The sequence below is a fragment of the Vanellus vanellus genome (genome assembly GCF_965231255.1).
Source record: "Vanellus vanellus genome assembly, chromosome: 8".
Taxonomy (NCBI): Eukaryota; Metazoa; Chordata; class Aves; order Charadriiformes; family Charadriidae; genus Vanellus; species Vanellus vanellus.
Window position 1 is genome coordinate 3241384 of NC_138913.1, and position 13422 is coordinate 3254805.

The 13422-nt window shown below is 45.5% G+C and overlaps 1 protein-coding gene across 2 annotated transcripts in view; it reads right to left on the minus strand.

Moving 5' to 3' along the window:
- Positions 1–4979: 4979 nt before the first annotated feature.
- Positions 4980–13422, minus strand: part of PPM1L (protein phosphatase, Mg2+/Mn2+ dependent 1L) — a gene marked incomplete at its 5' end in the record, with an annotated part of 98892 nt that continues 90449 nt past the window's right edge. For both annotated transcript variants that reach the window (XM_082486995.1, XM_082486996.1), the window contains 2 exons: positions 4980–5327; positions 10209–10370. In XM_082486995.1, coding sequence (XP_082343121.1) covers positions 4981–5327; positions 10209–10370 — 509 coding nt within the window. In that variant the 3' untranslated portion in view covers position 4980. The remainder of the gene's footprint in view (positions 5328–10208; positions 10371–13422) is intronic.

Consider the following 13422-nt stretch of genomic DNA (forward strand, 5'->3'; position numbering starts at 1 on the left):
CAGGATGGAGTCCTACAAACCTACTTTAGAGAATGAAAGGCCGGTGAGGATTTTCTTCTTTAGTATAGTCGCTTACTAAATGTTTCTCTCTGTAAAATAAGCATCAGATACATTAGCAATATATTATTTAAAGCATGGATGGCATATATTCTGAGGCAGCTGAACAACGAAACTCCCTTATTTTCAAGACGCAGCATTCGTGTTTATGTAGCAAACACTGTTACTTCAAGCTGATGCACTGCTTTAGTACTAACTTCTGTATTCTAAAATCTGTACAACTCTTTTTTTTTTTTTAATTTTACCTTATGTAATTTGTATAATACTGTAATAACATCGGCAGTAGTTTTGGTACTGACCTTGTGTTCACAAGTCAGTGGACAATATTTCATGACGTTAGATGGCATTTACTTTATCTATAGTTACCTAAAAAGTCTATTCAGTAAAACGGGCTCACCCATTTCAAATTTTGTATTTTTAGACATGTTAGGACCACAGTGCTGCTGCAGTCCTCACAATGTCCTCACAATGCTGTCACCATCCCTCCCCCGTCAGACAGGATCAGTTTGCCCAGACCACTATAGTGCTGGATGTCGCAACAAAAGAAGTGGTGTACATTTTATACGACATGAAATAGCATCTCCTGCCACCCTGAAACTAGCACTGAATTTGGGACTCTCCGAAGCCGATGACTGCCATCTGCATAAGCCGCGCTGCTGCCAAACGTTTGGATCCCGCAAAGAAGCGTTTAAAATGGATCCACCGATGTTGCGAAGCCACCCGCGCAGGGGCTGAGCTGGCAGGGGCTGCGGGGCAGGACTGTGGCGCGCCACACTTTCACCCAGTTTTTTTAGCAGGTGAGTATTGGTGTTACGTAGCTGTGTCGGGGGACGCGGGCGCTCGGCCCGCACCGCTCCAGCACCGCTGTAAAACTCAGCCCGAGAGAACAGATCTGTGTGAACCGCACAGCCAACTTGTGCTCAAGGGACAAGGGGGACTGTAAATCACGTGTATTTTTCACAGGGGCTAAGAGCAGCTGTTGACTTGAAGGACACCGTTTGTTAACCGAGCTTGGGGCAGGGCAGCCGCTAGACGGAGCTGTGACCCCACCGAACCAGGCTGCCACCGCCACCGGGCAACCCCACACGGCGAGGACCAACGAACAGCCCCTCCTATAAACCCCAGTGTGTGACCGGAGTGATGCACTAAAGGGTAGTCTGTAAGCCGAATGAAAAGCTAAATGGTAGTAGCTTTAAAATGTAGGACGTGAGTTAAACTGTTAGCCTGTAATACCACTGGGAAGAGCCCAAATTCTTTTAAAGTACTGGATCAGAAGACAAATTACGAGGTACGTTTTTTTCATATTGGACCACATAAAAGATGCTCTTTGGCAGTAACTTAATATATCAGTTGTCTGCCATTAGAAACCATCTTTACTTGATGAACAGATGTCACTGATGCAGCTACTCGGGCTGAAGCAACAAAAAACTTCCATGAATGTGGCCGGCAAGAGGGAGCTCTCAGATGTGTGCAGGCCACTTTAACCAAAATGCATCTCCCTTTTTTTGGGAGAGATGCCCAGGCGGGAAAGCAGCCCTGAGGACGGTGTGCTGGAAGTAGTGTGTTCTGCCACACTGCTGGCACATACCCAGGGACATTTCTGGCTGCGGTGTCTGGTAGCTCTGTCCAGATGTGGGATATATTATTAAGGCAGTAGAGGATCAGACCCTAGATCGTTTAGATTACATAAGCAATATGTACATTACTTAATCTTATCACCCAACAGCTGTATGTATCACAACAGAATTTGGCACAAATCAGCATGTCTGGGAAGTTATAGATGTCTAGAAGAGGATAAGCAACTTCTAAGGAGACTCCTGGCAAGGGGGCATAGGTGGGCACTGTGCACGTGTGTGGAAGACTGCACAAAGCCTCTCATCTCCATTAGTTCTTCATCTTTAAACCTAAAGTAGCTGTAACTAGTTTTTTAAAGTAATAAAACCAAAAGTCAACAACCTTACTGGAGATCATTGGCATGGATGTCTTTGGCCAGGAAAGGGAGCTACTAGAAAGGTGGGAGTGTTGCAGAGAAAACTGAAGATGCTAAAACAACTATTGCTGCAACTGCAGACACTTGGAGGTTGAAATAGGGCTGATTCGGTAACGGACCGGATGGGCCTGTGAGTGACAGAGTAAATGAATCCTGGACTACATATCCAGCCAAGTCTGCAAAACAGTTCTGTATTGTACCGTGCTATGTCTTTTCCTAAATCCTGTGAGCGTGGCTTACTGGCAGAGTGAGCCACCCTCCCACTGCCTCCTCACGGCTGCTTCGGGACTCTGTCAACGTGCACGGTTCCTGCCACCTCATGTACCTGTCCATCCCCAGTGCCGGAGCAGCCAGCAAGGGGGCTGTGCTCCGGAGAAGGTGGGGCATCCCTCAGCTATGCTCACTAACCTCTAGAACGTGCGCTGCAGGAGGCTCAGTGGCAGCCGTGAGCTTTCCGCACAAGGGGCGTTAGTCTATAATGGTTTTTATTGGAGCCAACCATCGTTCCAGTTCCAACTTCTCAAATGCCTGTGAAGGATTAGTAGTGATGTCTCTGCTATACAAGCGTCCCTCCGCTTTAGAGCTCTGTAGGCTGCTGGGTGTAATTCTTCTTTTCCCTGGGCAGCTGTTTTGACAAACACACAGGCAGTGTCCTACAAAGAAAAGCCAGTACAACGGGAACCTCATCTGTGAAGGAGAAAGGAAAGGCAAATGCTGCACGCACCGTGAGCTCTGCCCGGAGCACAGTTTGGATACTGCTGCTGTAGCATTATGAGTACATGATTAAGCACTCCCATGAAAATATCACACAGGGGTTTCATTTCACAGCGTTCTGACCTCAAAGAGCTTTTCAAAATAAAATAACTGAAGCACTCTGCAATTATTAACGTTTCCTGTTAGCTGCTCAATTTAACTGCAAAGTTGCATTTAAAATTCACTGAATGAACTGTTCAAGAGATTTAAAAAGTCCAAAACCCTTCCATCCTCCGGGGAAGGACTGGCGTAGGCTGGGTGCCTGCTGGTTTCAGAGGATGCTGGACTCCGTCATACTTCTGCTTTTCACTTGTCTGTCCCTCAGCGTCACAGGGCTCCACCCAGCGCCGGGGCTGAGAAGAGGCTGCTAAAGGATATACATACAATTTGAATAGCACTGGTTACAGCAACAGATCCAATCAAGAGTTGTGATTATCTCCAAACAAACTAAAGGAGGGAAGTTTGTTGGGGAAGAGAGAACTTAGGAACAAAAATGAAAAGGCTAAGAGGGGAATTCCTTCTGGAGCCAAGAGCAGAATTTGTGCCCTTTTATTTTTGTCTGGAGAGGCATCGCACCCGCTCGGCACAACCACAACACATCCCAGTATTTCAGGGACCAGCACGCCACTTGCCCAAGAATGCCAGAGGTGGGTGATGAGAAACGGGTGGCTTTTTAACTAATATTGTATCTTTAGCCCAGAAACAAAGTTAGTTAATGTATCATATCCCTCATAGTCCTCAGGACCCAAATGCTGACAACCTGCATCACCTTGAAGATAAGAGACTTCAGCGGATCGTCCAGGACCACGTTTTTGCGAGGAGGGAATCCCAAGGATTATGACAAGACACAGTCTGGGTAAGCAAGCCATCCAACATCCTAACCTCCAACTTGGGCCCTGGCTCTCTTCCTCTAACACACGTTGCCCCGTCACTCTGCTTCTGCTGCCTCTCGATCATGAAGCAGCCAGCTAAGTTATCAGATGGAGAGCAAACTCACTCACTGTTTCAATTTACATTAATCACAGATTCCAAAATACAATTAAATACTGAAAGTTAGATCTAAACATATTTTTATCTAGCTTTAACACAAGCTTTCTTCTCTACAATGCAATGACACTGCCCGGCATTCATACATTATACCAGAAGCGGTTCTAAAGTGGTCTTCCCCTGGATTAACATCGCAAAATTATCTGCAGTGGCACAAGGAAGTCTTTAATAGGCTTGACTTCCATTTAGGTAGCTCTAAGGAATGCCCTGTTTTGATTAGTTTTCCAAACAATCACTAACGAAATTAATTTTATCTTGCATTACTTTCTTTGCATGCCTACGAAAAGTCCATGCCAAAAATCTAACGTAAGGGTGAGTCTCGGAGAATGACAGACTTTCTTCTATCACACAGAGCTATTTTTCAATACAGAAGGTGTCAGACCTCAGAGTATTTTGCTGGAGTTTAACATGAGTCGGTTTGATTACAATATGGTATAGGAGAAATGTTATTAGAGTAATATACAGACGGAATAAACATGTGGCTTCAGGTAATTCAGTAATTGTACCTAATCACATGCTTGGCGGGGATTTATTTAAGGAGGGGGAGGAGGTTGAACAAAGGCAGAGAGCCAGTTCTGTGGTAGCAGGCTAACAGTTGGCTCCTCTTCCCTCCTTCAGAGCATCAACAGGCCAATAATCGCAAACCTTTTCCTATACAACCGTATCACTGCAGATTGAAAAAGAAAAGAGATGAGAAACATGAGAGCATCGTTCTGAAGAGTCACACCTACGAGGGAAAAGCAGCGTCACTCCTGTCACTTGCTGTCGAGCGGCAGCACTGCCCCGACCCTGCTGGGCACCCGAATGAACCTTTGACTATTAGAAATGGGAGGTAAGGAATCAAATGAAAAGTCTACAGAGGATTTGTAAAGAAAATTCTGAAATGGAAGATTACAGTTAGTTTCTAAGGAGCAGCAAGGTCACAGGAGACACGTACATGTGAACAAACTTAATTCTTATAATCACTCAGGATGTATATGTTGTATTGCTGCTTTTGTTAAGCAAAGAACAAAGACCAGAGGGATCTGTTCCTTTTGTGTAGAATCTTAACGGTATTTCCTAAAGCTTTCTACTATGTTTAAAATGTTAAGAGTTTGGTTTAAGTTCAGAGTGAGGCAGAGAACCACCGGCAATTACTGTTCTTCTGTTTTGCTGCTATTCCTGAACTTCACCACCATCACTGTTATATTATCAGGACATCCTCTGTAAAAGGACTGTAGAACTATACTCTTTGCACCGAAGTGTGGTTCATCCAAACGTTCCTTGATGAATCGGACAGCTTCCTCGTTGCTGAAAGCATCCCACAGACCATCCGACGCCAAGATCATGAACTCTGGCTGCAGTTTGTCCAGGTCAAAGGTAAGAATATCGGGGTCAGGAATGACAACATTCAGGTTCTTCAGAGGGTAATCTCCTAACGAGCGGGACATGGCCAGGATCCCCTGAACGCGCCAGGAGCCATTAAAGCTGATAAAACCACCTGGAGAGAAACACCAACACTTAAAGCAGTTCTTTTTAAAGTTAAAGCATTTCTCTGGCTGCCTGCCAGACCCACCCCAAAATTCATCCTGCTGTCTCCTGGGGTATACAGATGTATCTCAAAAAGCAGGAGATGCCTTAAGTACATCTCAGAGCGCTGCAGGGAAGAGCTGGATTGCGGCTGCTAGTGCTGTTGAAACAGCTGAAGCAGAGAAGTCGGGAATGGCTCTGCTCTCAAACGAAGCAGCTTCACGCTCTCTACTCCCCCAGAGACCGACAACTCATTGAACACCGGTGTCCCTGTGCTACACAACTTACTGTTCAGAAAGCCTTATGGCAAGTTAGGACAGAAATATTGAAAGCAAATCTTGATAGGACGAGGGGGAATGGATTCAAACTGGAAGAGGGGAGACTTAGATGAGAGATTAGGAAGAAATTCTTGACTGTGCGGGTGGTGAGCCCCTGGCGCAGGTTGCCCCGAGAAGCTGTGGCTGCCCCATCCCTGGAGGTGTTCAAGGCCGGGTTGGACGGGGCTGGGAGCAACCTGGGCTGGGGGGAGGTGTCCCTGCCCAGGGCAGGGGGGTGGGAACTGGATGGCCTTTAAGGTCCATTCCAACCCAAACCATTCTATGATTCTATGTTCCTGTGTTAGTAAACGCCACCTTTTTCTGTGTAATTCGCGTTTTCCCCATTTCAGAAGATCTATGAAGGCAACAACACTGAACACACCCTGCAGTAGCACTCCCATCTCACTTTTAAGGCATAAGGCAAAGAAGCAAGTGCAAAAAACATTTATAGGCTCTTTTATCAAACTGCCTTGAATGAGCTGGGTCAAAAAGGACCAAAAAACTGTTGTGAACAAACCGACCGCGAAATTTTACTTCAAGTCAGAAAAATGCAATGTGGGATGTGACTGATTGATTTTACCGTCACTGGGATTAAGGCTACTTCTGGTTGAAAAGATTTTATTTTATTTAGGGGTTGCTTATAGTGAGATAAGTTTTGCACTGAGGTCGGTGACTGATACAGCCAGCACCCGGCTGTGCCACGGTCCGGGTGTGCAGGGAGGGAACTATACAGTGCTGAAGGGCAAAGAGTGAAATTGAGGCATCTGCGTGCCACTGTCGGCACTGCTTCATCGCGATATTCCTGTCATCTTACCGTGAATGAAAAGTGACTTGAGGACAAATAATTTGCAAACATGGAACATTAAAGTGTATGTGACAAAATTAGGTGAACTGTTGTCTTTTCTATCTGCAAGCTGTCTGCTCTGGTGTTCCTACAAATGTCTTTGTTCTTTGTAGTTACCAGAACGTTTTCAGCTCTGCGCTCCAGCCTGTGCGTTATTTGTCAGTCACCTAAATCTTCCCGTAGTGTTTCCATTCCTGGTCGGCTGATCTAATCTGTAAACTCCTGCTTTGAGGTGAAACTACCTTTCATTTAACGACTCATTCTCATTTAAAGCTTGAAACTTGATTTGTGATAAAACCAGCAGAAAGAAAACTTTTTAGCTGGGTGTTTTCATGAATGCTTCTAGGGAGTCTCCATTCTGGAGATGTTTCCTTCCGTAGCCAAAAAAAAGGGAGGTCTGGGGAGCCTCCTGCAGCTCCGCTTTAGATAAATTGTCAAACAAACCTCCTCTGGCTGCTGCTGTAGGTTCTGAGGGCGCCTCGGTTGAACGTTACAGCCACCTACTCCCCAGCCCAGGGGGTTTTCATAGCGATTAGGACTATCGTAATCGGAGTGCAATCACGTGTACGTATTGGAATGACCGGGGAAACAAAATGCAATTCAGAAGAGGCGGTTTTAAGTCGACATTTTACACACAATTAGAGGACAGCGGTGCCTGAGCCCGTTATGGTACTTGCAGAGGAGATGGCTGATGCTGCCGACTCGCTGAGCACGCTTACTCCAGGCTTTGAAGGTTGTGCTTATGTGTACGAAGTGACTTTTCGGTGCCACCTGGAACTGCCGATGGCACAAGCCGAATTCCTGTGGTTCGCTGAAGTGTCTGGTGGCACTTCTAGTATTTTGTTTTATAAAGCCATCCATAGAGAATACACGGAAATGCTCACGGAAAAGCAAATATTCTGCAGCGCTGGCTGCCACTGGAGAAGAAAAGGCATTAAAGAAATAGATGCTTTTTGGCAACTGCACAAACATTTTGCATGTTAGTGAGAGCTGAGCTCAGAGGATTATGTTCAAGGTGAACGACTTAAATTTCTATCAGTGACAGTCACCTGTGGCTCTACAACCAAGTGTTTCTTCACGAGGCAAAACCACAGTTGTTTCAAGGCCACTGTCTTACGCTGATACTATATACGTCACTCAAGCTCCTGATGAGGAGATTCCTTGTGTTTTCTGGGGAAAACAGGGTCCTGGTGTCGCAGGACATGCGTTCTTGTATCGCACAGCAACAGGTCCGAGCGGTCTCACCCCGATCTCATTCAACTGCGAGACGAGCGGCACCGCAGCACTCATGAGCGTGCCTCAGCCAACCTCTCAGGAGAATAACAGCCTTCCCCCAGCCCCTGTGACTGCTGCTGTGAACTGCCCAGCCACGCCGCGGAGCAGTAATTCCACGGGATGCGGCACCGCGGCTCGAAATGGAGGGCCCTGCCCCGTTCTCTCCGCTGCTCTCTTTCCTTTTGGCACTTGGCTGCAGGTTTGGGTAGCAGTGACCTCCCGCTGCCCTGCAGGAACTGCGATGAGAAACCTGAGCGGTAGCTCTGGGGGCTTCAGTGCGAGAGCAGCTCGAGTCATGTCCAACTGATAAATGGGAGAGTTTTTTTTCAGTTTGTGGGTTGACTAAGACTTTGTACACAGTTGCTGGGAGTGGGGAAAGGAGAGGGACTGAATTCATTCCGCATCCACCGACCGCTGACAGCAGCGAGCAGCGAGGCTCCTTAACGCCCACCGTGGCAGCAAAAGATGACAGATTAGTTTAGACTTGTCATGCCAATGTTAACGCCCCGCTGAGACGCACAGGGCAGGTCACGCTTTTCTTTGAGCTGCTGTTTCGGGCTGCCTCAAATTGATTGATATCAGGCTGAGGTTTGAAGGCTATTTTCTCAACTGTGGCTATATGGATTTCACTTTTAAATGAATTCTAATCCTACTAACCCAAATGCGCAGTCATTTTATAACTACCTGTAGAGCACTGGGCAGTGCAGCTTGATGGTGCAATGTAAAGTTGGAAAACTGAAATGTAACATAATGATGTGGTTATTGTCGCCTTCTTCAGTTCTACATGGCAAGAGAGTATCTCGATGGTGGAAGAAAGGCAGGTACTTTTGTCACAGCAGCGATGTAGGCTTGATAATTCAGTTTGGGCACTTTGCTTCAATTTTATACTTACTGTACGTAAAGAAGGGATGTGCCAAAATGTAAAAGTATCCAGCAGTAGTGTAAATTGGATTGTATGTTTTTAACAGCACTATGAGGCTGTGCCAATCATATTAATACAATGGGGCAGTAGGTAAGAGAGAAGCAAATTCCTTAAGTCACTAGGCTAGATAAAATATTCCTTGTTTAGCTGCAGATAGTTATAACATTTACCTGGCCATTAAAGTAATTTCTTCCAAAGTTGGAAATTCCTGCAAAAATCCAGGTTCACTTTTCACGTCGCTGTGTTATAAAGACTCGCTTCTACACAAAAGAAATACCCACTTTGTTTTTTTACTTTTCTCCTCTGTGACAGCCTTCTCTAAGTGAGCCATCGGATAGAGGCCCTGGACTTGGCTAAGAGGGAAACAATTTTACAGAAAAACCTCCAGATTTTATTGATCCACCCCCCAAGTACAGAGTTGAAGCAAAGTGAGACCAAGATTTTCCTATTCCTTCTTCTTCGGATCTGTATCCTTTATTTTTCCCTCTGGGGGATGTACGTGACCTCGGCTCTCTGCCTGATGGCAGGAAGGATCCCCACTGCTCTTACGCCTCCTCGGCGATAAAAACAAACTGAGTGGAGAGGGCACATAGCGCATGTACGGGCACTTCTGCCAGTGGGAGCACATTCATAACCTGTAGGTTTTAAAAATGTTTTTATACTCAGGGAAAAACTTGTTTTTTCTGTTTTACAGACGAAGCCGTGGAGGCAGAGAGGCAAGGCGTCTCTGGAGGCAATGCTCTTCAGTGGGTTTAACACAAACAAGAGGAACTTCTTTTCTTCATCACATAATTTGCTGCTGCTGCAGGCTGCTGTGGGAGCCAAACCAGAAATGGGTTCAAAAGAGACTTTGACAAATTCGTGAAGAACTGGCTGTTAAACTTGATGATCCAAATGTAACTCCCAGCCCAGGAGGTCGCTAAACTGACAAGTGATGAAAGCGAGAAAGATTTATTGCAGAAAGGTTTCCGTTTCTTATGTTCTTTCCCTGTACTCCTGCTACAATGTATATGCTTATGCTCATTAGCAGTCACTATATATGGGAACAAAATATAGCTTTGATGAATTAGATTCACACTCTGCTTATTTTAGGAACTAAACCTCACTCGGCTTCAGACGCAGCCTCGCACATAAAGGCCGCTGATACGGTTTGGGGTGAAGCAGCCTGTAATGCTGCCGCTCCTGTTTATTAATTTGCTCCCTGCAGAGCTCACAGGGAGACTGGCCGGGACGGTCAACTGGCTGCTGAAGATGAAGGCTGCTCTTCTTACTCCGACACTGGCTCGTTAAGAGATAGGTCAGTCTGCTTCCACTTCACCATCTGCACCATGACATCCCACTGAAAAGTGCTGTATTAATAATGGAAGATTTTATCTGCTGATGCCTCAGTCTAGTACTTTCCAGCCTCTCTCAGGGGACAAGTCTATATTATTGACAGAGTAGAGAAGAAAAAAAGATGAACCTTCAATCCAAAGCACAAACGTTACAACTCACCAGCTCTCTTAATCCTCTTCCTCTCTTTCAGTTGGTAGGGCTTGTGATCGTGTGACAAGGGGATAGCGTTCCCATCCTTGTCACACAACACTCCTCGCGAATCACCAACGTTGGCCACCGTCAGTTCTTTATCTGACAACAGCGCGATCAAACACGTTGTACCTGTGAAAAATAGAAGGCAATGGGAAGTAAAACAAAATCTGGGGTGTGTGTGTGTATATATATGTATGTATATAAAAATGATTAGCAGGAAAATGTTTTTCCTATTAATCATGGCAGAGAGGGGCTGAAGTGGGAGGAGTGTGTTCCAGTCTCTGTCTCAGAGTCGGCTCTTCCTAATGGCCAAAGAAAGTAATAAAAGTACAAATTAGCCCCAGAGCCTGCTCGCAGCTTCTGTGAACTGGAACTGCTGCACTGGGTGAAACAGAGCTCTCTCCCCCCGTCCCCTCCAGAACTGAGGTCAGGTTTTTTATTTTTTTTTCTTGAAAAGAGAGAAAGAGTTGACATTTTTAATTACTTTAACCTTTAAATACACAGAAAATGTAATTAGTCATTGACAACCATATCCAACAGGCATAGTATTTGTCGGCTATGGTGGCAGGAAAATATTGGAAAAATTGGCTGGTTTTCAAGTGTGAACACTATAGTTTTTATTTTCCTCATTTAATTGATGCAGAGTGGAATGAATGTTGAGCAAAGCCGATGCCATTAAGACCATGCCTTTTCTCTATCTTTCCCTTCCACCTAGTGTCAGCTGCATTCATAAAAACTCCAGCTATTACAAATACTCCTTGCACGGGCTTTGCATCAGACACCATCATTGTATTCATATTTTGGAATAGAAAGATGGCAAGTACGTTTTTAGATATACACCAACAAACACTAAAAGGGGCCATGTCTGGCCCCTTTTAGTTTAGATTGCATAGCACTGTTAAAATTGTTACAAAAGGTACTCTGGTATCCTTCAACGGTAAATAAAATTAACTTAATGGCTGCTTTCTTTTCCTTTTAGGTAGACCACAGAAGCACACGGTTGAGTTTTGACCTCTGTTGTTAATTTATATCAGATTATTCAGTAATAAAAAGTGGTGGATCCGCAGCTGGGGTGCCCTGGAGGAAGCCCTCGAGGCCAGCCCGCCTGACGAAGGGCCCCAGCGCTGAAACTCCGCCAACGGCGGTGTTACAAAGCAACATGCCTCTGCTTGAACGTTTTAACCAGACAAAGACACAGTTTTAATGAAAATGCCGGCAACGGGGCATTCCAGCACTGCCCACCACCGGTGGCATCCTGATCCCTGGTTTTGCTCCTGGGGAGGTATATTAGGGTTTAAGTCTATATTCTGTCATCTTAAAGCTAAATTCTCATCGCTGCCGCTTGTTGTGTCACTGTCCAAACCCAGAATTAAAAACTTTGTTTTGCTGTTCCCATGTCAGCAGTTGAATATCCCATGACCAGTATAAATAAAATAGCCAGTAATAAACAATTCGTGTTTAGATGCACTGTGTTCTGAAGATTTATTTTTAACTTAATGGTCTGTCTTGCACAGCTCTAAACTACAGGAATTTTTTCACAAGACAGGCGCATATATATATATATATATATATATATATTATTTTTTGCAATTGACTGACACATTGCAGACCTGAATGGATATAGTTTCCCATTTGTTGCTACCCCCCCTGCTAACTGCATGATTTAGTGGCTCGCCTAATGACAGGACATGCAGAGGAACGCGGCCACCAGGATCACCCGAGGAACCCAGCAAAACCAGCTGCCTGCTCAAGAAATACCTCCTCTGAAGGCTCAACGAGGTTGCAGGGAAGGGAGTGAAGGTGGCTGTGCTGAACGGGGCCGGCTGGATGCCCGTCCTGTTCGCGTGCAGGCGTCCAACCTCAGCACCCTGCTGATCAGATCTGCTCTAACGCCAGAGGACTCGGTAATTAAAATAGCAGTATCCAAAACACAAAGACAACAAAATCGTAATGAGGGTACGAACTACTGTAGTGGGGCGCAGCCAGGCATTTAACCAGAACAAACTGGGATTTCACATGTGAGGTCACCTCATTCTCTACCTGAACAAAAAGCTATTAACTCTGCAAATGCATAAAGTTCTGCTTCAATAAAAATTTATAGCAATGAACGGCACCCTCCCTTGCTTTTATTTATGAAACTTTCCTTAACAAACGTTCAAGCAGCATCGTGCTGCCAAGCTGCAAGAGCGGAGAGGGCTGGTACCTGCCGAAGCTGCTCTGACCTTTCGTCTAAACTGCAGAGAGAAAAAGAAGAGCCGCCTTTGCAATTTGGGTTGAAACCACAATCCGCGAGATGTAAAGCGGGGGCAGAAGGGAAAGCCCTGCTGGATGGGAGTACAGAGCCAAAACCACCTCCAGAAGGCTCCTGGTGCACTGCAGGAGAGAGACCCACGCGCCGCGCACGAGGCTGCAAACCTCCATGCCCCACCACCCGACGGATGCTCCTTGCTGAAAATCAAAGCTCCAGCTTTACCTCCAGCTGCCATCTTGGCCTGACATTGGCATTTGTAAATCCACCGACTCTCCTGCGCGTGAGCCCACCCTACTGCTCCGCAGATCGCCTTCCCCCTTCCCGTGGCAGCAGCACAGCGTGTGTTTCTCCTACAGGCAGTAGTACGAATCCTACATTTCCCGGTAAGGAAAACACTGCCAATAACATCCTACAGCCCTGGCATTTAGAAAGTAAAATGCTTCACAAATATAGTCATTATTACCACAATTTATATAAAAATGATAACTTTGAACACAGTCTTCTTGGTTATATGATCTGCGTGAATGAAAGAGAACGAGCGTCTGAAACAGAAGATAATTTCCAAAGTGATTTAGGAAGGATCAGTTGTTTCACGGTCCCTGACTGATGCCTGGGCTGTTGTTAAGTCCCTGACCTCGCGCTACTGCCTGCCATTACAGGAGAAAGCAAACTTATTTTACTTTGTTTTCTTTTCCATCTATTTTTATTTCAGTCATTTAACCTTGTGCAGAGTTAGAAAACATCGTGCTCTTGTCAGCCGCCTCAGATTTAATGCAATTGCACAATGGAAAATTCCCAACATAAAGGGTCCAAAATTGAGAACACATGTTATATTAGTCCCTCGATGCAGCTGCCTGAATAATACCCTGCTGAGCAGTTTACAAAGAAAATCACCAGAAAATTTAAAACCTGTACTATGCTGGCTGCAGA